This window comes from Platichthys flesus, chromosome 19, assembly GCF_949316205.1.
Source record: "Platichthys flesus chromosome 19, fPlaFle2.1, whole genome shotgun sequence".
In the NCBI taxonomy this organism is placed as follows: Eukaryota; Metazoa; Chordata; class Actinopteri; order Pleuronectiformes; family Pleuronectidae; genus Platichthys; species Platichthys flesus.
Genome location: NC_084963.1, coordinates 17,259,135 through 17,283,103, shown reverse-complemented (window position 1 = coordinate 17,283,103; position 23,969 = coordinate 17,259,135). Strand labels below are relative to the sequence as shown.

The 23,969-nt window shown below is 42.3% G+C and overlaps 3 protein-coding genes across 4 annotated transcripts in view; 1 reads left to right on the top strand and 2 right to left on the bottom strand.

Moving 5' to 3' along the window:
- The window catches only part of cwc27 (CWC27 spliceosome associated cyclophilin), a 29,913-nt gene extending 18,024 nt beyond the window's left edge, over window positions 1-11,889 (bottom strand). The window contains exons 1-10 of the mRNA XM_062412949.1: window positions 11,690-11,889; window positions 11,263-11,359; window positions 10,874-10,986; window positions 10,575-10,718; window positions 10,356-10,454; window positions 10,164-10,267; window positions 9,896-9,965; window positions 8,844-8,923; window positions 8,724-8,760; window positions 8,426-8,601 (exon numbers count right to left, since the gene is read on the bottom strand). Coding sequence (XP_062268933.1) covers window positions 8,426-8,601; window positions 8,724-8,760; window positions 8,844-8,923; window positions 9,896-9,965; window positions 10,164-10,267; window positions 10,356-10,454; window positions 10,575-10,718; window positions 10,874-10,986; window positions 11,263-11,359; window positions 11,690-11,731 — 962 coding nt within the window. The 5' untranslated portion in view covers window positions 11,732-11,889. The remainder of the gene's footprint in view (window positions 1-8,425; window positions 8,602-8,723; window positions 8,761-8,843; window positions 8,924-9,895; window positions 9,966-10,163; window positions 10,268-10,355; window positions 10,455-10,574; window positions 10,719-10,873; window positions 10,987-11,262; window positions 11,360-11,689) is intronic.
- A 468-nt stretch (window positions 11,890-12,357) lies between these two features.
- On the top strand, window positions 12,358-16,542 carry ppwd1 (peptidylprolyl isomerase domain and WD repeat containing 1). Its single transcript, XM_062412618.1, has 11 exons — window positions 12,358-12,523; window positions 12,650-12,752; window positions 13,056-13,159; window positions 13,352-13,472; window positions 13,581-14,028; window positions 14,111-14,301; window positions 14,594-14,783; window positions 14,873-15,054; window positions 15,146-15,227; window positions 15,318-15,500; window positions 16,331-16,542. Exons 1-11 carry the CDS (start codon window positions 12,391-12,393, stop codon window positions 16,472-16,474), a joined length of 1,881 nt encoding a protein of 626 aa, XP_062268602.1. The 5' UTR covers window positions 12,358-12,390; the 3' UTR covers window positions 16,475-16,542.
- A 107-nt stretch (window positions 16,543-16,649) lies between these two features.
- On the bottom strand, window positions 16,650-23,969 carry trim23 (tripartite motif containing 23). Of its 2 annotated transcripts, XM_062412620.1 has the most exons (11): window positions 23,830-23,969; window positions 22,916-23,078; window positions 22,139-22,260; window positions 21,785-22,063; window positions 21,524-21,706; window positions 21,233-21,448; window positions 20,231-20,365; window positions 19,983-20,112; window positions 19,753-19,863; window positions 18,466-18,590; window positions 16,650-18,379 (listed from the first exon to the last, which is right to left on the bottom strand). In XM_062412620.1, the coding sequence occupies exons 1-11, from the start codon at window positions 23,926-23,928 to the stop codon at window positions 18,200-18,202; spliced, it is 1,743 nt and encodes a 580-aa protein (XP_062268604.1). In that variant the 5' UTR covers window positions 23,929-23,969; the 3' UTR covers window positions 16,650-18,199. The 2 variants fall into 2 exon arrangements, with proteins under 2 accessions (XP_062268604.1, XP_062268603.1); XM_062412619.1 differs by having other exon boundaries at window positions 21,233-21,706.

Genomic DNA, 23,969 nt, shown 5'->3' with positions numbered 1-23,969 from the left:
TACATAAGTGATTGATTTTGATTGGACAGCTCTACAGATGTTTTCTGAGAAATGATCACTGTGGTTTTCACTCTCCAACCCACTTCAAGTTTTCATTCTGCAACTTATAAAATGACAAGATGGAGACGAGATAGTGGTTAATAAAAATGTAGGATGGTCTTAAATGGTAAACGGCCTGTATTTATATATTTTATACATATTTTCGAGTCTTGATGACCACTGAAAGCGCTTTAAATACACACACACACACACACACACACACACACACACACACACACACACACACACACACACACACACACACACACACACACACACACACACACACACACACACACACACACACACACACACACACACACACACACACACACACACACACACACACACACACACACACACACACACACACACACACACACACACACACACACACACAGCAATTCCTCTACGAGAAGAGGCAATTTGGGTTTCAGTATCTTGCCCAAGGACACTTCGGCACGCGGAATAGGGAAGACTGGCATCGGACTGCTGACTTTCATGGACGACCGTGAGCCACAGCTGCCCTTAACACAAAAGAAACAATTTAAGACTGCAAACCAGTCCAGTCAAGGTGCAGTTAGCATTCATGTTGAGACCAATGTTACATTCAGTGCAAGTGACTGCAACATCTGAGGGATGACAGGTAAGAGGAGTTCATGGAGTGAACCCTCTTCCTGGCACTCACAATCTGACCCTTTTCTCTGAAAGCCACCCAGAAGACACATCCACCATCGATGAAAAAAATAACATGAAACGACTCGGCTGTTATCATTAGCTGCCAGATAAACAGACTGAAATGAATCCTTTCTGCGACTCCCTGCCAGTCCCTGCGGCCCGGCACTACCTGGGGGCTGCCAGCTACTGTCACTGATTCCGAAAAAAAAGACTAAATAACTAAAAAAAACGAGTGAAACCCAGAGAGCTGTGGATGATTAACTTTTCATAAAGAAAGCATATGAAGTGATTGGCAGTAGACCAAGAACTCTCTCATGATTCAGAGCCTTGCATTTAATACTCCAGTGTCTGGCAGGAGTTTGAGGCTGACACAGGAATTCGACAACCTTAAAAATAGTACAGGGATGACTGTATGGTTCATCAAAAATTCTGTAGTTTTCCAAAATGCACAAAACAGGCGTACTTGCCTTTTTTGGATGTCTCTCTAGTCTGATTTTCCAGCCTTCAAGTGACATTGAAAAATGTAGTAACTGATTATATCAAACTATCTTCAGTTAATATATAGACACTGCATGACTGTAACTAGGGAAGTGTGTATTTTAAAGTCAAATTTACCACATATTCCTTCAAGGATGGCGGCAGCTTCTGCCTGCTATGGTGGACTCAAACCAGTCTAATGACTGAGCAAGTGATGTGGATGAATGTGCTAGAATCACAAGATGGCTGGGTGAGCTCCCCTCAGGGGGGACTCCATGGCTTGGTAACAAGCCAAGGAGAACTGTGAGCTGGAGTGGAGGAATCCAACCTCAACACAGGAATTTGCATGACTTTGCAGAGTGATCTAGACCAACACATTACCCATGCAGTGGTCCAAGGTTCCTCTGGTAGGGTGGTTCATCTGCCTCACAATTATGTACTAGAGCCTTTCTCATAATTAGTCAGGATGTAAGATAGAAATGAATCTTGGAGCGTATCGAGGGTATCGCGGGTATCGCTTCTTCACAGCAGTTACATTCAGTTATTTTTCCCTTGTTTGAGCAGTAAAGAGTAAAACGTTCACATGCTGACTTTGATCGGAGTCCAAGCGTTTTTTATTCATTTTCAAACTCCCACATCCTAGACATGCATTGCAGACATGCTACAGTGGGCCAAAGACGTGTACACCTGGAGGTTCCAAAACATACACAATCCTGTTGCCAAGAACTGGATTATTTCAAGCAGTTTTCTGCACAAAAGTGGCGGCGAATGCTTTCATGATCTCCGTCACCTTTGTCTAGGAGCGCGTTGGGTTGAGACCAAAGCGTGAGACAGGTGCAGCCAATTAATACACAGTGACAGCAGCAACAAGGACAGAATAAAGCCCTGCAAAGGGAACAAAGACCAATTATAGAAGATGAAAGATGCAAAACTGCAATGACTAATCAATTTATTAGTTGTTTGACAGATTATTAGGCAGCAAATATGTCTTCATGATTAATTCATTGTTGAAACCTACAAACTGATCTGCCTGCAGCTTCTCCAGATTGGATATTGTCTACTTCACTGCTGTTTTCACTGAACTGAATGCATTTGTTTTTTGGAATGTCCGTCTGACAAATGATGGGACACTAATAACGATTTGATTAAGCCAACAGAGGCTCTGGGCCAATGACGTGCATAATTAGCAGATTAGTCCACAATAACAACAATCATCAGTAAGCACAGTTGGACATTATAGCTTATGTAATCAGGGACTGTGGGAGATACAGCAGTTCACTGCTTTGATCATTTGGATTATTTCTTAAATGAGCCAAAAGAGTGATAGATATTCAGTCCAGTACAATGCCACCACCATCGATTAATACCTCAATAAAAAAAATTGTTGAATTCTAACATCTTTCTGTGTAAATTAAGAATTTGTGTCAAAAATATTGTACTGGAAAACATCAATCATTTAATTGTTTAGTTGTAACTAAGGAAGTGGAAAAAGTAACTCAATAGCACTATTAATACTCTAACATATCTCCCTGCCCTATTCTGTCTCTCTCTCACTCACACACATACCTTATTAATTTAATGAGGTACCGTAAAGGGACATCATTTGCATGATAACCGTGATAGCAACTTGATTTTTAATACCCCTCTTAAAAAGTTCCACCTGTACTATTAAAGTCTGCTGTCATATACTGTATACACCATTTCTAAGTATGTGATAACAAGTGATATAACTCACAAGAAGTGCAGTTCTGTCATTATCTTCAGTCTGCACTAAGTGAAAAGCGATTACCGGAGACAGCAGAGGGAGCCAGGCCCTGCTGGCAGAAGCTGCTCACACTGTGTCCCACAGCCATATGGAAGCGTTTTGCTTCTCCAGTCATGCCCCGTCGGGTTTAACAAAAGTGGCGACTACCACATACGCTGCTTTTGGGACTTCATTCAGTACTGTCTCTTATAAAGGACCCCCCCCTAAAGAGGCCTACTTCAAACGTAGCAAAACCAGATTTGATCAGTAGTAACATAAAAGAAGAGTCAAACTGTGAGCATAAAAGCTTAACCAGAATCACAAACAACATCAAACATCACAGCGACAAACAGGATCTGTTCTAATTGAGTTGTGACTGATCTTTAAAGTCTAAAATCCTCTCAGCCAATCATTTGGCAACTTGCTCATGAAGGTGATTAGGTCCAAGCATTTTGCAATCATGGAATATTTCAGTGGAATATCGTCTGGCTGCTGGAGAGCTCTTAAGATAGTTTAGTCCTGATGTAAAAACTATTTTGGTTTCAAGGAGACTCCTAATTTCAAGGTTGTCTCCGCAGCCTTGACTTAAAGAAAGATGCAGCCAGCATCGTAACTTTTCCCTGACTGAGGCCTGAGCACGCTGCAGACTAAAGAACTGTCCTTCACACATGCACGTTACATGCTGCACATGTGAGTGTGGAAGGAATTAAATGAATGAACAAACAACAAAAGTCCTGCATTAGTAAAGTTAATGTGACAGAACTGGGAAAAGTGGATGCTTCTAACATCCTCTATCCTTTTTCCCCCCAGGTGACGAGCTACCAGTTGGTGTTCCTCCTTGTGCACAGAGCAGCTGAAAGCCCAAAGCAACAGTGGGAGAGCAGAGCTCACCCTGCAACAATGCCCCCTTTGTCCCGGACTAACACTGTACCTACCAGCCTGCTCTTTGATTCCTTGCCAAGACAAACCACTGTGTTGGGTTACAGTTCTTGTAGCAAAACAATCTGCGCTTGTGTTTGATATACTACAGTCTGCCTGCATTGGGCTGGCTGTCAGTCAGGAGACACTCTCACACACACACATTCACACACACTGACTGGGGGCCCGCTCCATATCCCATTAGCACTAATGAGAGAAGGGTATGATGATGTGTGTTGAGGGCTACATGTTAAGAGGATATGAATCAGAGATAACTGGCCAACGCATTGCATCAAAGAGAGATGAAAGACAAGCTCTGCTCTGCTCGGGTCATTTTCATACTAATGTTGCATCACCCACAGCGTCACCTTCAACTCCCACAGTCATTTCAAACACTGCTGCCCTAGAAAGAGCCACTGTTTGCTTCTACTTCAGCACAGTACGTAATTTGCGTGGGGTGCCACCATTCTTGTTTCAAATAGCAGGTCCACAGATTTTGGTCCAGTGAGCCACAACTGAGATACAACTGAGAGTGTGCATGTGTGAAAGTGAGTGGACAGAACCAGAGGTGGAGACACAAGTGGGGGTGACAATATTGTAGGTGGGTTTCCATCAACCTTGACAAGACCCAACTACACTTCTTTCCAGGGAAAGGCTCCCACACCCATGACCTTACCATCACTATCGAAACCTCCTTGGTAGCCCCCACCCAGTCCAGAAGGAACCCGGGTGGGACACTCGACAGTCAAATCTCCCTCACCGTCAACATTACTGCAACAACCCCGCTCCTAGATACATGTTGCACAACATCAGGAGAATGCGTCCTCTTCTAACTCAGAAGGCAGCGCAGGTTCTGGTCCAGGCTCTGGTCATCTCAAGCCTAGACTACAGCAACTCCCTCCTGGCTGGTCGACCTGCTGGTGCAATCCAACCTCTGCAGCTCATCCAGAATCGCTGACAGGTCTTCAACCTACCTAAGTTCGCTCACACTACTCCTATCCCTTCAACGGTTACCAGAGGCTGCTCGCATTCGCTTCAAGACACTAGCACTTGCGGCGTACTGTAATGCGAATGGATCGGGCCCAGTCTAGATCCAGGACATGGTTAAACCTTACACCCCAGCCTTCAAATGCACTTATTGTAAGTCGCTTTGGATACATGAGTCAGCTAAATGAAATGCTATGTAATGTGCACATTTTCAAATTGCACGTAAAATAATGTTGTGGAATTGCAGGAAATTCAGACAAAAATAGGAAAATATTGCATAAAGCAAACTCGGCTCAGGTGGAAAAACAAAACTGCAAAGAACTGCAAGTGCAAATGGATGTCTTGAATCATAAGGTACATGAAGCACGTTATTAATATTGAAGACTCTCATCCATTGAAAATATAAAAAAATCGTAGCATCAGGCAACACCATCAGTGGAGTGATGGGGAGGATATCATCTTCCTCTAATAAATACATGAAATATTTCCATATTTCCAACTTTAAACACTGTAAAAATATTATTGCCGTTCTTTTGATAACATTGTCTCAATGGTTTAATGACACTGAAATACACTGGAAAAATAGGGACACAGAGTGTCTATCTTGATGAAATAACTAGTATTCATAAAATAAGGGTGGACGTATACATGCATTAATTGGGTTTTGCCGATTGGTGTGAACTTTGGTTACCGTTTACACAACAGAACTGCTTAAGTCTTGTTTTGACATGCAAGTTGAGTTTAGCACTGTTTAGCCTGTGAAAACTGTTGTTTAACTCTGCTGTGGCTCTGGAGGAGCTTTGTGGAGTCTGAGAAAATAATCCTGATTATGTCATAGTGATGTCATGGGGGTTATCTCTGCTTGGGCTTTAGCCCTAGATTTGTTTTTACAGAAAGCGTGTATAACGAGCTTGAGGTGATGTTTTAAAAGGATGCTGTCATCTTGAAATATGCAGCTGAGCTGCACTATGGGAAATGTAAGATCCATATTTGTTGAACTTGACCCAAATAACTGGCTATTTAAATTAAAGAAAATATTGATTAGTTGTCCTTGCTATGGGTACATATTTTAGACTAAAGGATTAACAAGATATGATAAACGGTTTCTCAGTCCATCTATGCATAATGAATTAGAAATATATATATATATCTTATATGTTGAAAATGTGCCGAATAACTACAGATGAGCAGTAATGAGTTCAGTTATTTCTATTGATCTCGGTTTGGCGGTCCGCATCAAAAATTTAACTCAGAGATGAACTGATAACATTTCGATGGTGAAAGGTCAAGGTCAAAGTCACGGTGACCTCAAAAACTGTTTTTTGCCCTCTTGAATGATATCTAGCGACTGCTTAGAGGGATTTCTTCAACTTTTGATCAGTTATCACTTGGACTAAGGTAAAGCGATCACATTTCAGTGGTCCAAGGTCAAAGTTACCTTCAATCTGGAAAAACAGTATGTACTGTTGCCCATTGTGAGGACATTTTTAGCTGGTTCTGACAAATTCTAATTGTTGTTTGCGTAAAGTGAATAAAACTTTATATATTACTTATCAGTGAACATGACTTAAACCTGAGTCATGTCCCATGATCCCACACTGCTTCACAATGTCATCAAACTAGGTCTTTTTTTAAATTGTTTTGAATAAGAGAACCCTAAAAGAAGTAACATATTGGACGTGTAAATTCCTCTTTTTTTAAACTAAGGTTTGATTAATCACTTTTTTATTCATCTGTGACGGCGACAGCCAGTGGATTCAAGAGAATTGTTAACACGACATAGGATGGTTTCAGTAGAAACCGTGAGGTCTTTGTCTCCTATCTCCTTCTGCTTATTCTTCTTCTGCTGATGCTTCTGCTTCTTGTTCTTGTTCTTTTTTTACTTGTTTGAAGATGCGTGTTCACTCTCCTCTGTCTTGTCCTCCACTTTCACACTTTTCTTCATCTCTAAATGCTCCACCTCTCCGCTGCATCTTCCCTCGGTCTGAGGCAGCTCCAGCTCTCTGCTCTACTCTTCCTCAGACAGCTCCTGACTTGCCTCTGGTGTTTCACATATGTCCTCACACTCTTCCCCAGTGTCCATGTTAGCAAAGGAAGCAGATTTGTAGCAAAGAGAGTGGTCCATCTTCTTCATTACATTTTACTAAAGATTGTCAAAGGCTTAGCTATCGTCTGAGCTGTAATTGAGGGTTTTTATCTTAACAAATGAGGGCTGTGGTCTCCTCAGTTGAAGGTTGGTGCGCACTGACCAGTATCAGGCGAATGAAGTTGTTCTGTAGATTGGCAATTTACGTAGATCAAGGAAACAGTGTTTAGTTAACTAGTTTAACGGACATCTTGTTAACTAAATCACACAACATGGGGTTTTTGTTTATATAAGGAATTCTTTCAAAATTGTCACACCTGTTAACTTGGACTCGCAGATTAATTGATAATATTTTGGTGGTCAAAGGGCAAGGTCACAGTGACCTCTTGAATGTGGTATCTCAAGACCAACTGGAGGGATTTACTTCAACTTTTGATCCGTTGTCACTAAACACAGATCAGCTGATCAGATTACAGTGATCAAAGGTTATGGTGACCTTATATTAATCTGGAAATCAAAATGATGTAGACAGAAACTACATTCGTTGATGGAGACATATCTACAAAGCTGTGATTCTAGTTTTTAATGTGCGTATCAACACAATCAACTTGTGTCAACCAATGTATCAGATGTTTTTTTAATTCAATATAATCGGAACACTTCTCCAATGTGACTGTTAATGAACAGCAAACTAGATTAGAGGTGGTACATGCTTACTTTTTTCTTTAAATGGTAGAAAGCGCATCAATCCAACCGCGACCTTATCAGAGAAACCAGCAGACAAAACATGGCTGTTCTGGGAGGATTTGCTGCACCAAGAAGCAGCAATTAATACATGTTAATGATTGTTTTGGGTTTGTCTCATCCCTACTGCTGTCTGAACATTTTACAAATCACTCTCATCTCTTCTAGATGTGTTCTAGTGTATCTGAACTCTATTAAATATACTCAGTGGGGAGCTGAGATGATTGGCTGAGAAAATTGACCATTTAGGGAAAATCAGCTACTTTTGAAAGGGTTAATTCTTCAACATTTTCAGGCAGAAAATGCCAAACACTGTCTGGGTTCCAGTTCAAATGTGTTGCTTTTTCTCATCATATATGAACATATTTGGGTTTTGGATTATTGTTCAGGCATGATACATCTGATCTAGATCTATTAAACAAACTCTGCTTGTCGAGAAAACCACCTTGTTCTGAACTTATTTTCAGGGTTTTGTTGTAACATAAGACCGGAGAGCTTCTCAATGTGCTTCCTCACTTCCCTGAATTGCACAGTTCAACACCGCCCCTGTCAGGTTGTTATGCTGCATTACAAGTACAAGAGCGACATCATGACAGTGCTGGTGCTGTATGGCCAGTGCAGTGGCCAGACAGACTATTCAATAAACATCCCATCTGTTTTACGTAGTTTATATTTCTTTGTGAGGTCAAAACCTGGGACAGAATGACTCAGACTAAGAGTTCGAGCACAGTAAAGAATTATGCGGTCATTACCTGCGACTGGTCTTTTTCCCACGCTCCTCACCGGGATCTGCCGCTTTCTCTGCGTCTTTTAGTTTCTTCAGCTTTTTACTGATCAGCTCCCTCATCTTCTCTTTCTTATCTGAGTCGTACTCTTCATCTGCGTCCATGTCGCCTTCAACAGCATCCTCATCCTCGTCGTCATCTGTCTGCAAGAACATGTAAAAAGGCCCAATACAATTTAAGTGACACTGGTGGAGCAAACCAGACATTTTAACATTTTCATAGTAATGGGATATCACGTTATCATTACTATCAATGTCTGACTCACCTCAGGAGTATCTCCAGTTGTCTCTCTCTTTTTCTTCCTTTAAAAGAATGAATATAAAGGAATGCTTTAGGGAAAAATTAGGGCTAACATAATTATTAATCAATTAGTGATTGTGCATACTTATCAACTGCTGGAACAGAGCTCAGTCTTGGATCATCTTTCAGAAGGTCGTGGCTGCTTTTGCTTTTCCCCTTTAATGTCTTATGAGACATTGGTGAGCAAGTGATTTTGTTTTTACACATTTGGAAAGAAAGAAATGAATTTCAATGAAACATAAAATCCTTAAAACCTGTTTCATTACCATGGAAACTGGTGGATGTATGGGAAATGGGCCAACAAAGAACCCATCATTTTCAGCACAGATACAAATGAAAGGGGGGGGGTCACTTTCTCTAACATTGTGAGATAGAGCGTGTTTTTTACATATTAACTCTATATTTAGAGGACTGATAACTATGAGTTTAGGCAATTTGGTTCTGATAAAAATAAGCATCGGTATCTTCTGGATTTAAATGTGGTTTCATAATGAGTGAGGTTATTTTCAGCACCTGTAATTCCCATTAGTGAGTAGCAGAGACAACATAATGTGACCTTTGCCTTAAGTTTGTCTTAGTAGTAGGCTTGTCTTGTCTGATGACATTTTATTTACTTATATGGATCGTACAATAAAATAAAATCGCCCAGCTAGACTCATCAAATGGGGTTGATACATAATTATTCTTCTTGTGCAATATTTGCATATCCCTCTATCACCAGATCATCACCATCATTGGCCAATAACTGAGATTAATCAATCAGGACCTCAAATGACTTAGAGGGAAATGTAGACCAAGTTCAAACTATTAACTAAACTTTACAATAACTGCATGAAACCTACGTGCTTCATTGCGCAGAGTTTACAGCCTAGGTTCTGCACCAACAACAATTCAATCATTTTAAATAAGCTTTAAATGTGTGTATGTCCAAAAGTATTTTTGTCAAATGTGTGGTTGCTCTCAAATGTTACAGTTTCTAAAGTAACTGGTATTTCCAAAGCAATGAATATGCTCAGAGTGTTTACTCAGTAATTATATTACTCAGACATTTCCTGAAGTTGTATCTGTCATAAATGTTAATTGCAGAGGAAGACAACGTTTTATTGTCTGACACAGACAATTGTTGTGTTTCAGTACCTGGCTGACTTGATTCACCATCTCCTCTTCCTCTTCAGCTTCCTCTCCAAAAGATAACAGACTGAAGTTCCTACAAACATCAAAACACTCTTTGAACAGAAGCATAAATAACAACAATGCTTAAATATATTGTAAAAATAACAATGTAGCAAATCATATCAAGACACTTTGAAATTGACAAAATAATGCACTGTTGCTTGTTGTTCAAGCAGCCGCAGCATAAACATTTTGTTAGAGACCGAAAGACAGATGAAATCTCAGCACTCACTTTGTCGCTTTCGACTGTGACTTCTTTGCCTCCTCTTTGTCTTTGTCCTTTTTTCCTTTTTTAGTTTCACGAGGTACAATGTCCTCAAAAGGAGAATGAAGCACCTGGAAAAGACAAACAATTTTGTGTGTCAGTGCTTCACGCACGGAGATTCAAAAGTAAGAAGTTATCAAGTTAATAAGAAGAAAATACCTCAGCAGTTCTTATTTTATGGGGATTTAGAGGTCTTTCATCATGGTTACATTCAACCTCTGTTAATCTGAGCAGATTATAAACTGTGTCTCCTGTGACCTGTGGTTGGAATTGGATAATGGATAATTTACAAGAATCGGACAAAGCTGTTGAAAAATGCATTACATTTATCTCAGGACAGAAACATTTATGTGAATCACTTTAGTTCTTGAGACTTACCTTGCCAAATATGGTATGTTTATTGTTGAGCTCATCTGCACGTCCCAAGGTGAAGAAAAACTGACTGCCATTATCATGAGGCCCGGCATTTGCCATGGCAACCAGACCTCTTCGAATGAAGCGCAATCTGGAGTGAAATTCATCCTAAAAGTTACAAAAAGGTTACAGGTTGATGTGTGATTGATCATCAGGATTAGCAAATTAATGTGTTACGAGTGATTTACACTCATGAATCTGTGAGTGTTATCATTTATAATAGAGAATAATAAATAGAACATGAAGTAGAGAAGCAGTCTGACCCGGAATGGCCGTCCATAGATGGACTCTCCACCTGTCCCTGATCCAGTCGGATCTCCACCTTGAACGATGAAGTCAGGCACCACTCTATGGAATATTGTACCATCATAGTAACCTAGTTGACAGAGAGATTATCATTTTCATAAAGACACATGATTTTTGCATAATACCTGAAGAGTTTCCTGAAAAGAAAATGTGACAATGTGAAATGTAATTAAATTTGGAGAGCAATAACTGTTGACATGTGTGCAGTATTGTTTAGTATCAAATCTGGCCTCTCCAAACTGGGACGGCAGGTTTTTGCAGGGTGAATGGTTTTGCTGCAGCTTTACCTCAGAAAATTAAGGGAGTCATTTGTCTGGCAGTGATTTAAACATTAGTTCATTTTTACCTTCCATGCACAGTTGCACAAAGTTCCTGCATGCTTTAGGGGCCTCCTTGGACCACAGCTCAATGTCAATATCACCGGCTGAGGTCTTCAACAGGACCTGAGGAAAAATCACAGAGAGAGAGAAGTCGGTGGGTGAATTCAGGAGGAAATCGTGACTATATTTTCCAATCTGCACGTGGTCTACACGACAAATCAACTGCTGTACAACCAAAACATCCCATCAGACACAAGGAACGTTGGCTGTAGGTAATGAGCTGAGGGTCCCAGTGATTGTATTACAATTCAAACTTTCAGGACTATAGCCCGTCGCTACATTTAGAAAAACAGACGTCCTGAACGTGACGAGCTGTAGAGTATATTTACTGTAGTTCTTAAAAATACACACTCAAGACAGCTATTGCATTTAAAATGAGAAAGCCTCGCTCACCTTCCCGCTCGTTGGAGGCTCTTGAATGTAAATGTTGCTCATTCTGACTCTTCGGCGGCGTTTCCCGTTGATGCCGGAGAATAGTGGGTTTTCTGCTGCTTCTCACAGACACTGAAAATATGACACGGTAGCTACTGTTGTTGGATTAGTTTGGTTTACAAGTGTCACACTTCACACTTTTCTGTCTACAGCCATGTTGGCTACCGAAGTGAGCTTATTGTTTATTCCTGAGATAACGGGGGAGTCGGAAGGAAAACGATCACAAACATTTATCATGCGTACTTCTTTACAACAGTCATAATCTAAACCAAAACCAAAATAAATATATTTTTTATTTTTATTCAATTATTTTGTTACATGAGTATCGCTATTTAAACGTGCTACTAACAGGTAAATCCCAAACTATATCGCGTACTCCCCTATAATTGACTTTTGGTTGGACCCATGTGTTCCACGATAACAAACCCTAGGAAACAGTCAAGCAGTTTGTTCCGCTCGATATCTGTCCGATGATCTTTGATGCAAACTTTCTTTTAAAATCCTTTAATGATTATAAGTAAAATGGTGAAAATATTTTTTGGGCTGTAATTAACTGTGTGAGAAATTAAGGGAGGCTATTGACAGCAATAAGACAGAATTCAGAAGTACGTCCGGGCGGAAGTACCGTAACTGTGATAGGACCGCGCTGAGGATCTGAAGCGATGGCGGAGTCAGAAAACAATGTGGATTTAAAACGAAAAGCAGATGAAAGTCCGGTGGCAGAAGGAAATGAAGAAGAGGAAGAATGGGTTGGGCCGATGCCCAACGAAGCCACACAACCCAAGAAAAGGAAAGGTTAGTTTGCGGGTGGTTTATTATCTCGGTACTTTGCGTTCTTGTCACACTCCCGCTAATCGAAGCTAGTATATGCTAACCAGAGCTCCCCGGCTATTGTGGAATATCTCTGTTTTTGCGTTTCAGTTTTGGAATATGAGCGCGTCTACCTGGACAACCTGCCTTCAGCTGCCATGTACGAGAGGAGCTACATGCACCGAGACGTGATCTCGCACATAGTTTGCACTAAGTAAGTCACTCTTCAGTCAACTTTAGCTCTGTGCTGGTAGAAGTTCTCAGATCCTTTACTCATTCACGATGCACTCTTCCATAGTATTCTGGATCTACCCATTATATGGAGCTGTCTAGAGGAGGGGCACAGCACTGGCTTACATGCAATAGTGTTTATGTTCTTGTTAATATTTACATAAGTTAGTAGCCATACAATTGTCACAGTAACATAGGTCAAGACACTTTTATTTATAAAGGCTATAATAACAGATTTTCCTCAAAGAGATTTACAAGGACTTCCTCTTAATCTCTCTCATTTCAGGACAGACTTCATCATCACAGCAAGCCAGGACGGCCATGTCAAGTTCTGGAAGAAGAGAGAGGACGAGGGAATAGAGTTTGTCAAACATTTCCGGAGTCATCTCGGTATGAACTGAATGGATCTGTCACTTTTTTAACAGTCTTCATGTAATGGGCTAAAAGGATTGACATGATATAATTTGTGAATGAAATCGTAATTTAGGTAAAAGTGTGTGTGGGGGGGAAATGGTGGTATTTATTTGAAGTCATGTAGTCCAGCCCTAATGAGCAGTGGTATTATCGTCACATTTTCTGCAGGTTTCTTGGAGTGCATTGCAGTCAGTTCTGAAGGGGCTCTTTTCTGTTCTGTCGGTGATGATCAGGCCATGAAAGTATTTGATGTTGTCAATTTTGACATGATCAATATGCTGAAGATGGGGTGAGTCTAAATTCAAAATACAAGTGTAACTCAGGTGTTATGAGTTCACATGAAGGCACAGTGATAACACCTTCTTATTAATACATGATTTTTCTCTTGTCTTGGAAGCTTTCATCCAGGTCAGTGTGAGTGGATCTATAACCCCGGAGATGCCATTTCCACAGTGGCCTGCTCAGAAAAAACCACAGGGAAGATCTTTGTGTATGACGGCCGGGGAGGCAGCGAAGTCCTCCATGTCTTCGACAAAATGCATTCCTCGCCGCTGGCCCAAATGCGCCTAAATCCAAAATTCAGAGTCATCGTTTCTGCAGACAAAGCAGGGATGCTGGAGTACTGGACCGGCCTTCCAAGTGATTTCAAGTTCCCCAGACATGTGGACTGGGAATTCAAAACAGACACAGATTTGTATGAATTTGCAAAAAACAAAACCTACCCCACCAGCCTGGCGTTTTCTTCTGATGGAAGGAAGATGGCCACAATTGCCACTGACAGGAAAGTCAGGATCTTCCGTTTTCTGACCGGAAAACTGACAAGGGTGTTTGATGAATCATTATCGGTGAGCTCTAAAACACGTTTCAGCTTGAATCTTTACTGATGTGTATTCACACATTCATCACACATGCTTCTTCGTATGTTAGATGTTCACAGAGCTGCAACAGATGAGGCAGCAGCTGCCTGACATGGAGTTTGGGCGACGAATGGCTTCGGAGAGAGAGCTGGAGAAAGTGGATGGTATCCGGTTGACAAATATCATCTTTGATGAGACCGGCCACTTTGTGCTCTACGGGACAATGCTGGGCATCAAGGTCATCAATGTGGAAACCAACAGGTAGGAAGTAATAGAATGAAAAGCATCCCAGTTCCCCATATGTTCTAAGCATTAGCCATTCTCATTAAATGTGTGGCAATTGATTTTAAAAGTAAAAAGTGTTGATTTAAGAGTACAAAAGGAGGTTCAGTAGAAATACTCGCTGACATGGGTATATTATCAGTAGAGTTTTACCGCAGTTGAATAAATTGATTGACTAAACCGTAAAGTCTTTGTCTTTTCCACCATCTTGTTGTAAAGTACCAAGTGGATATCAAATGTGAAGTTAAGTCTCATGAATCATGTTCTCCAGATGTGTGCGGATCCTCGGGAAGCTGGAGAACATTCGTGTGGTCCAGCTGAGTTTGTTTCAGGGTGTCGCAAAGGCCTCGCAGGTGGCCCCCACTGTGGAGATGAAGGCGTCTGATAATCCTGCCTTAGATAACGTAACGCCTGACCCCACCATATTCTGCACAGCCTTCAAGAAGAACCGCTTTTACATGGTGAGATTACATGACCTTCACTTCCAAGATCATAAAGCTTTGTTGTTTTTCTGCTTAGTATTTATGTCAATGCATCGTTTTTTCTCAAGTTCTCCAAAAGAGAACCGGAGGATACAAAGGGCGCAGACTCAGACCGAGACATCTTTAACGAGAAACCTTCCAAGGAAGAGGTTATGGCTGCGACTCAGGCCGAGGGCCCCAAGAGAGTGTCTGACAGTGCCATCATCCACACCACCATGGGAGACATCCACATCAAGCTCTTCCCTGTAGAGTAGGTTTTCAGCTCGCACACGATGGTTTTATTTGGAAATTATCTTTACATTTAACCAGTTGTTAACAGAACTTTGGTCTTTTGTTTGTAGATGCCCAAAAACCGTGGAGAACTTCTGCGTTCACAGCAGGAATAGCTACTTTAACGGTCACATATTCCACAGAGTAATCAAGGCAAGTCCTCTGTTCATCAGGCCAAACACACTCATGTGTCCATCTCTGCATTGTCTGCTGTGTCTTAATCTTTGTCTCTCTTGTGCACAGGGCTTCATGATTCAGACAGGAGACCCAACAGGCACAGGCATGGGAGGAGAGAGCATCTGGGGAGGAGAGTTTGAGGACGAGTTCCACGCCACGCTAAGGCACGACCGCCCGTACACGCTCAGTATGGCAAATGGAGGCCCCGGCACCAACGGCTCCCAGTTTTTCATCACTGTCGTACCCACTGTAAGTTGTTAGTAGTTCACAATAGATCCTCTTGCATAATGTGCTGGATCTGTACAGGCTGTTAGCCACAGGTTAAAATAAGAAGACCAGGTCATTACCCTTCAGGATCAAATACTGTGAGATAAAAACTTAAAGTGTAATATGTACATAGTGATAAGAAGTATGTGTTATCCTTATTTTAAGCACTGAAATATGTTGATCTTTTAAAGGAAAAGTTCCACAGTTTGGGATACATGCTTATTAGCTTTCTTGCTGGGAGTTGGATGATGTTTGTCCATTAAAACATTCCATTACACCCAGGAAATAGATAGCTTAGCTTAGCATGAAGACTGAATACAGATGTAAACAGAACATTATGTCAGACCAGTTTGTAAAAATGTCATAAAAAATGGGCAATAGATCCAACACCACAATTTTTCATGCCAGTTGCCGGGGCCTGGAGCCACTCTTATAGCTGAGAGGTGGCGTATACACTGGACAGGTCTCCAGGACATTGTTTTGATGCTAATAAATGATTAAATCGAAGCAGTAAGTGTATAGGGGTGCCAGCAGTGAGCATTCTTCATGCTGACTGTCATTAATCCTTAATTTGGCCATAAACTAGGTTTCCACTGAACTCATCTCCCTTGATGCATACATTTTCATGTGTTGGAACATAAATGTATCCAGGATGAAGTGTCAAGCTGTGCCCCTGCTTCCATGTCTCACCGCAGCTGCCACATTCTGTGCCTTATTCTCCTGCTCTGTCTGAATACTGCTTAAACCGACACCTAGATGAATCCAGCAATGAGTCCATGTTTTCTTCATGTGCCACTATTTCTGTTCCGCAGCCTTGGCTCGACAACAAGCACACTGTGTTTGGGAGATGTACTAAAGGCATGGAGGCCGTCCAGAGGATCTCCAATGTCAAAATTAACCCCAAGACTGACAAACCATACGAAGACATCAGCATCATCAACATAACCATCAAGTGATTGTACGTCCATATTTGTGTACATGTTTTTTTTTTACCAGATTGACTAATTAAAGACGTTCAACGCGATTGTGGTCAGGATGTTATGTTTTAGAGGTCCGTCATCAGTCTCTCACCTGCTCAACGAAACAGATTACAGTGCTAAAGAAGGGAAAAACATCTGCCAGCCAGAAGAATAAGGTTAAGTAGTTTATTTTACAGCAGAACATTATGAATAATTTACAAAAGCCATCATTAAGTCCACTGGTAACAAAGGTTTTAATGCGCGTTGTGCTTCTACAGTTCAAAAACAAATGTCAATGTTTTCACAAACTATGTGGAAAGGCTTTTCACACGTGCATTTTTTTTTATTTGTCTTTTTATACATAGGTACAAGTAGTAAACATTACATAGCAATGAATAAAGATTAAATGAAAAACTCAAATGATGGTTCCTCAATAATAAGACAAGTGTCAGTGTTAGGTTTTAATGTTTCACATTACATTCCTGAAGGCTGCAGATATAAGGTGTACCATCTTGTTAAGCACTCCAGACACACGATCAGGACTCGTGAGATGTTTAAATAGGAATATTTTCACAAGACGTGTTGATTTGCTCTGAGTTTAATACTCAAGGGTCGACTAAGAAACAGCAGAGACTTCATTTGCTTCCAACCGAAAACCAGTGAGGCAGCTGGTTTTTTTGACAGTGCATCTGTCAAATCCTGCGTGCAAGACACTTCACAAAACAGGCAGAGTCGGTGCATAAAAACAGATTTTCTCACACGGTCCCCCCCCCCCCACCACCCCCAAAACTTGTTCCTGCTCATAAATAAGTTCAGTAAACAGTTTGTTCTTGTAACAGTAAACACTACATTCAAACCAAAACCCTTACTGGTGCGCCATTTCCAGACCAGCTGCGGCATTTAAAGAGGTTCAAACACTTAAAAGATTAATATGCCCACGCATCTGAAAGACTCAAGAAACACTTGACAGCTATTGCTTACATCAGATGACGAGGTGAAGCGAGCACTCGGCCAAAATCGGAAAACATTAGATCGTCAGTTCGAAGCTGCTGCAGGCCCTCTGGGCTCGATAGGGCCTTAAGTGAACTTTTCTGTCCCATCTCACTTACCTGCAAATACCCTTGAACTAAAAATGGGCGCTGCTGTTATTTCCCAGGAGTAATCAATACTGTCACTATAATAAGGACGACTCTGCATTTTGTTGAGATTACTGTTGCACTGTGATGGCCGAGATGAGTAACATGTGACATGGAGAACAGAGATACATTGCACTCTGTCAGGATATGGAGCATTTCTAACATTTGACTGGACCTAAGTCAACTAGCTATCGATAAAAGGGTTAGAACAAAGAAAAGCTAAAGTAACATGTGTTAGACTATGTGCCTAAGCTGCCTTAGAACTGAAGCAGGATAAGAGGGAGTACTAACTCAGGTTTTTGTCCCATTGGGTTTACTCCTCAGGCTGGTGCAAGGTTGGACAGGCTTTCAGATAGCTGATAGTTTCAGTGTTCCCATTAAATGAGCCTCGAGAGTATTAACATCTTTGTTGTCTTTGCTCACGGCGGTGAACAAAGACGGAAAGATGATGAGAGAAGGCTTAAAGCCACGGTGTCTTCTTGAAAGTGAATGCTCGGAGGTTGTTATACAACTGATGGAGAGAGCTCAGGGGCGGGGGTTTGGCCGCTTAGGGGAGAGTCAGTAAGGAGAGGCATGGGACTGACAGTTAGGCTACGTCCAGGACACCAGCAGCAACCAGCTGCCTGGAGAGCCAATCCAAACCCTCGTGGAGGCCCATCCCGCTGCGGGCGTCGCAGCCCTGGATGTGCCAGCTCCTCCCACAGCACAGCTTGTGTAGGCTCAGCAGCTCCGTCATCTCCTCCACTGAGACAGCGCCGGGAACATCCTGTAACACAAACATCATAAAAACTGAGGATCAACTCAGAAGAAAGGATAAAGGCACACGGGGGTTGTGAGTCTGAAGTCCATTACCTGCTTGTTTGCGAAGATGAGCAACAAGGCGTCCCTCAGCTCCTTCTCTGTCAGTAGTTTGGCCAGCTCGCTGTGAGCCTCCATCAGTCTGTCTCTGTGGCAGCTGTCGATCACAAACACCACCGCTGCACACGCACATACAGAAAAGTTAGGGTTCATCAGATCACATTTTTAAACCATCTTCAAGTGGTTGAAATCATTTGTATATGAAAAAATATACCAAACTAAGATCTTTAGCTACTAGTATGTAATGTATGCTGAGTTCACCACATTGGTTCAGCCGGAAATATCTAAATGACTCTTGGATTGCTGTGACGTGTGCAAATATTCATGATACCCAGAAAAAACAACCTTACTGACTTTCTTAACTCCCCCTTTCCTCTAGTGCCACCAGCAGGTCAAACGTATAAGTTACTTATCTTCTGAAATATCTCAAATTTTACTTAATTCACCTCCATTAACATCGGCACTGACCCTGTTCATACCTGGTATCCATTGATCCAATCTAAAGTGAACAGTGCTAAGTTCAGCTGTAAATCACACCAGACACATTTTGAGATTCAATCACGTGGCCACATTCTTTTAACGCAAATGGGTTCTCGGCTCCATGTGAAGAACCCCCTACTCAGCTGACTTCCCCCTTGACCTGTACGTTTCAAAATGAGGTAAAGTATTTTTACACCTCTCAGTTTTCCGCATACACTGAATTATAATAATAATATAATAAGAGTCAGGGACATAGTATAATAGAAAACAGCTTGAGCCGGTGCGTTTTCATATTCACTGTGAATGTGAAGTTTGAAGCTGCAGCACCAATCTGTCTACAACTCAATAGACATGTTGAGATCACTCACTGAAATGTGCCAGGTATTACATCCTCTAACTGCATTTTTTTTAATCTTGCTGTAAAAATCGTGTGCTGCATTCCATTTCGCTGAATAAACGGTGACACTGCTTTATTTATTGTGCTGACTAAGTGAGCTCAGTCCTACTTCGAGCCATTGCTCTCAGACAAGACTACACGCTCCAGCATTATTAAGACCTAATTGACAGTGTTTTCCTGTTACTGAAAAGAAAGACATATATGAAGTTTAAAAAAAACTACACGTGTTGAGCTCACAAACTGCCAGGGTGGATTTTTATTCAAGAAAAATGTGTCTAGAGTCAACTATCAACAGGAATGTTTGTTTTCCATGTGCTCAATGCTGCAGAATATATTGCATTTGTTGTGCAACATTAACCAAATATATAACTTTATGTTTATAGAACGTAAAGTGCATCCAGTACCTTGAGTGTTGAGATAGTAGTGTTTCCAGAGGGGTCTGAGCTTGTGTTTTCCACCCACATCCCAGATGGTGAACTTCAAGTTCTTATATTCAACTGTCTCTACATTGAAACCTTAAATAAGGGGGAAATAATGAGATTTAGACAATGTTGAGGAGATTTGACTGAAAAATAACACAACATTTCTAAACAAGTGCACTGATACATATTCATTATGCTGCAAATGCACTTACCGATAGTAGGGATGGGTTGCATGAACTCATCTTGTTTCAGCTTGAAGAGGATGGTGGTTTTCCCCGCTCCATCGAGCCCCAGCGTCACAACACGGATCTCCATCTTTGGACCAATGTGGACCCGGTTGTCCTGGAGACATTTGGAGTAGGTTGTTACATAGCGTACAATTCAAGCCCCTCACATTGAACAGGATTTCTTGGCTGATCGATGGGGACAGGGATGATCTTGAGTGGTGGACGGCATGTACCTTGGTGAAGGTGACTGGGATGCCAGCATCCAGCTGAATGTGATCCGCCAGCTCGGTGAACTGGTGCTGCTGCTTCTGTAGTGTCTCCAGCAAACAGTTGATCTCCTGCTTTGCCAGCACAACTCTGCAGTCGTCCTGCGACAGAAAAGACATCAGGACTGAACGTGAACTGAGGGAGTGAAGGGGTCAAGGTTTTTTGTTACCTGCACCTGATGAGAGCTAACCCAACCCTCTATCCCTGTTTTTCACTTTTCTATGAAAAAGTCCACCGTGTCATTAGTAACAGCCTCTTCTTTATGACCAAAAACAGTTGGCAGGAATGTATAAACAATTACTCTGCATAATAGGTAAGGGAAAAAAACATGTAGGTTAACTATATTATGAATACTGTATAGCTGCTTTCAGACATGCACTGAACTCCTGAGAGGCTGTATGTGTGACCCCAAATGTCCGAGAGCCGATGTTAGAACACAAAGGGAGATGCCACTTCCTCTTATTGTGTCACATTTGATGCTTTTTACTCAGACATCGCACAATTGTATTTTCACAGCAAAAAGTTCTCTTTTCATCTGTTGGCCGTTTTCTTTCATTCAGCATGAGCGCAGATGCATTGTGGGAAACAATGAATCCGATATATAGGGGAAAAAAAGTCTCACTAAACATTTGTACAGCGCTATAAGTGCCGCCCTCCCCATACAGAGAGTAGTGAGTGATTTCAGCCATTGACAAGAGCCCCGGCCAATTCAAAGTAATAGAGAAAATATATATGATTTATATTTTAGAAATGTAGATTATTAACCTGCACCCTATAGTGCATATGTGTGTGTATAAAAGAGACAGAGGGAGAGAGAGAGAGAGAGAAAGAAAGATGTGGAGTAATCACAGCCTAGCATTGAAGGTCAATGCATGTTCTATGGGTCGACTCGTGCATCACTACTAGACATCAACCCGAGACTGTATACTTAATTCTTGCGCTGACAAAACGTTTGTTGTGCTTCCTACCTGCTGAAGAGTTTTCTCACAGTGGAGGCAGGCGGTGGACACCTGAGACAGCAGGATGGTCATGTCCTCCTGCTGCTGCCTCAGCCAGATCAGCCTCTCCCTGACGTGAGCGTCCACCACGCTCAGAGCCATCTCCTCCTGCCGACACAGAGTCTCGTGGAGGTCTGCGAAGTAGGCTCGCACGCAGGAGCGTGCACTTTCTGCTGTGCCGGGGACCTGATGCAGAGAATTACATAAATACCGGAAAGAAGCTAAATCGCTCATATTTGAGAAGGCCGCTGTCTGTCTTACATGTTCAGTGTGTGCCATGCCAATTCCGTCCTCTATTATCTGCTCGCCACCTTCTATTAGCTGCACGATGCCCACCAGCTTCCTCGAGTACTCGGACACCTCGTCTGTGAAGGTGCGGATGCAGTGGGCCATGTCCAATATGGATGCACGGATCTGATTAGCTTCAGACTCAAGCACGGCATGCTGAAAAGAAAGCTGGGGATGAGGATGTGTCTTCGTGTGATGATATCTAATATTCGTTTTGAGCATGTTTTCAACTACCTTATGTCCCTGGTGCTTGCCGTACTCCTTACACACACAGCACATGAGAGGCCCAGTCTGACAGGGCTCCTCCAGGCAGACAAACTCAATGGCGTGGACCTGATGCTGTGGGCACAAGGTCTTCTCATGAGGCTTGTCCGCCAGCGGCACCCGGCGGTGTTTGGCCAGGGTGCGAGTGGAGTGGGTGAGTTGTGAGCACTCAGCACACAGGTGGGTGGCGCACACGGTGCAGTACATCGAGGCCGTGTGGCTCTCGTCCTCATCACACCGTATAATGCACTAGATGAAAAGAGGAATTGGGAATGAAAGGTGTCTTAAACAAAGCTTTCAGGGACTTTGGTGACTTTTCCTTACTTCTCCCATGCCTTTCAGAGCATCCTCCGCCATCCCAGACTGGTTGGACGCTCCATTCTGGAGCCGCTCCAAGAGTTCGAGCAGAGCAAAGTTCTTCTTCAGGCCCCAAACTCCAGAGTCCCCTAAAAAAAAACAGATGGAAGAGAATAAAACACTGACTTAAGGACAAAATGGTATTCACACTCAATTCAGAGAAAAGGATGGGTGAAAAAATTGCAATGTAGAAGTTTTCCTTTGTGCAGAGTTGCTCTTTTTTCCGGTGTGGATCCAGTGCAATAACACATCTATTAAAACATGAACAAGTACTGAATAAACCCCTTTACAACATTGTTATGAGCTCTGCTCTTCTCTTAATTTACTGGTGTTTTCCAACATGGGTCTGTTGATTCCAGAGAACGATCCTTACATAAAAATTGGTAAAACCATGAATGAACTGGCTTTAACCCGCAGATATTAATTCCATCCAAGTTGGATCCTCTAGGCACCTTTTAATCAACTTTATGATGAGTCATGGAGAGATGCACTACAAATCCTGCGAACTTTCTCCTGGTAGACAAACAATCTCAGATTTAGCTTCCATGTATAAGCATTATACATTTCATTGTGCCTTTATTGTTCTGTGTCTTTACAAGATTAACAATAACTTCTAAATATGGAAACAATGGGTCAAGATGATCCTGTTCAACATGACAGGTGTATGAAGGTCATGCATGTATTTCAGACAGGACATGAATATGTCTTCACGTTACTATAGGAACAGGAGATCCTCTTTCTCACCCAGCTCAGTGACCTGTCTGTCGAAGGGGCAGCGGACCGCTCTGCCATGAAGGGGCAGCCGGGTGAGACAATCGTGGCACACTGTGTGTCCACAGAGCAAAAGACGAGGGACCTTGTCCCCCTGGAGAGAGAAGACGTCCTCACACACGCCACACTCCAGCACCTGGGAAATGAATACACACAACGTGGTTAAATTCCAGAGAAGCCCTCTTATCTTAGGTCTGTGTGGGTTTATCAGCTACTATTGTAGAACCAGTTCTGACATTAGAGGGGAGGAGTGTTTTAATAGCTGGCACGGATTTCACAACCCTTACATGGACCCGTTGTGATTAACAGACAGTCGGTGAGGTTGATGGCTGATAGGTGGAATCTTCAGTTCATCTACAGTGAGTTGTGTTGAGATGGATCACGGTGAGATAATTCACTGAACTTCAATGTGATCAGAGAAGATCTGAGACCTTCGCAGTCAACTGCATCCACAACCCTTCTGCTGTGATCTTTAAATAAATCGCATGTGACTATTAAGAGAGAAGCAGGTTGTAACTTGCACGCACACCGAGCAGCGACTTCTCAAACCGATCACGTTACTGAGGAGCTGCGGTGAGGCACGGTCAGTGCAGATGAACCTGTGTCAGCAGCTTCAAACAGCAGCCCGTGGGTTAACACTGCTCGCACATCAGTTCGCGGTGATACACGCAGAGCTCTTCTGGTCATACATGTTCACTAACACAGCTCAGATCGACTGCGGATGAGTGTTTTTGTATCCGACGCAACCAACGCCAACGCAGCAGCCTTCACCCAAATCCAGCAGCCACGAAGGCAGCCTGCAGTCGACCCCTCGAGTCTAAATGATAAAACAACATGGCCATCACATTCCTCCATCTAGCTGTGAGCATTAGTGAAGGAGTTACAACCTTGACGGTGCTTCCATGCGCTGCTCTCCCGTGTCGGGTGCATGTCTCCATCGTCGCCACAGCGCCCTGCTTGTTTATTCCTGCTGCGGCAGCGGCCATTCTTGGACGACAGCGCAGAGGACTGAGCAGGGCCAATAGCA

What these genes read in the sequence shown, in the direction of transcription:
- ppwd1 (XM_062412618.1), top strand. Translation starts at nt 12,391, where the DNA reads ATGGCGGAGTCAGAAAACAATGTGGATTTAAAACGAAAAGCAGATGAA. An exon ending in ACAACCCAAGAAAAGGAAAG is followed by an intron (nt 12,524 to 12,649) that starts GTTAGTTTGCGG and finishes TTTGCGTTTCAG; the next exon opens with TTTTGGAATATGAGCGCGTC. An exon ending in ATCAATATGCTGAAGATGGG is followed by an intron (nt 13,473 to 13,580) that starts GTGAGTCTAAAT and finishes TTGTCTTGGAAG; the next exon opens with CTTTCATCCAGGTCAGTGTG.
- trim23 (XM_062412619.1), bottom strand. Translation starts at nt 23,928, where the DNA reads ATGGCCGCTGCCGCAGCAGGAATAAACAAGCAGGGCGCTGTGGCGACG. An exon ending in CAGACAGGTCACTGAGCTGG is followed by an intron (nt 22,261 to 22,915) that starts GTGAGAAAGAGG and finishes GTTTTTTTTTAG; the next exon opens with GGGACTCTGGAGTTTGGGGC. An exon ending in CTCTGAAAGGCATGGGAGAA is followed by an intron (nt 22,064 to 22,138) that starts GTAAGGAAAAGT and finishes CTTTTCATCTAG; the next exon opens with TGCATTATACGGTGTGATGA.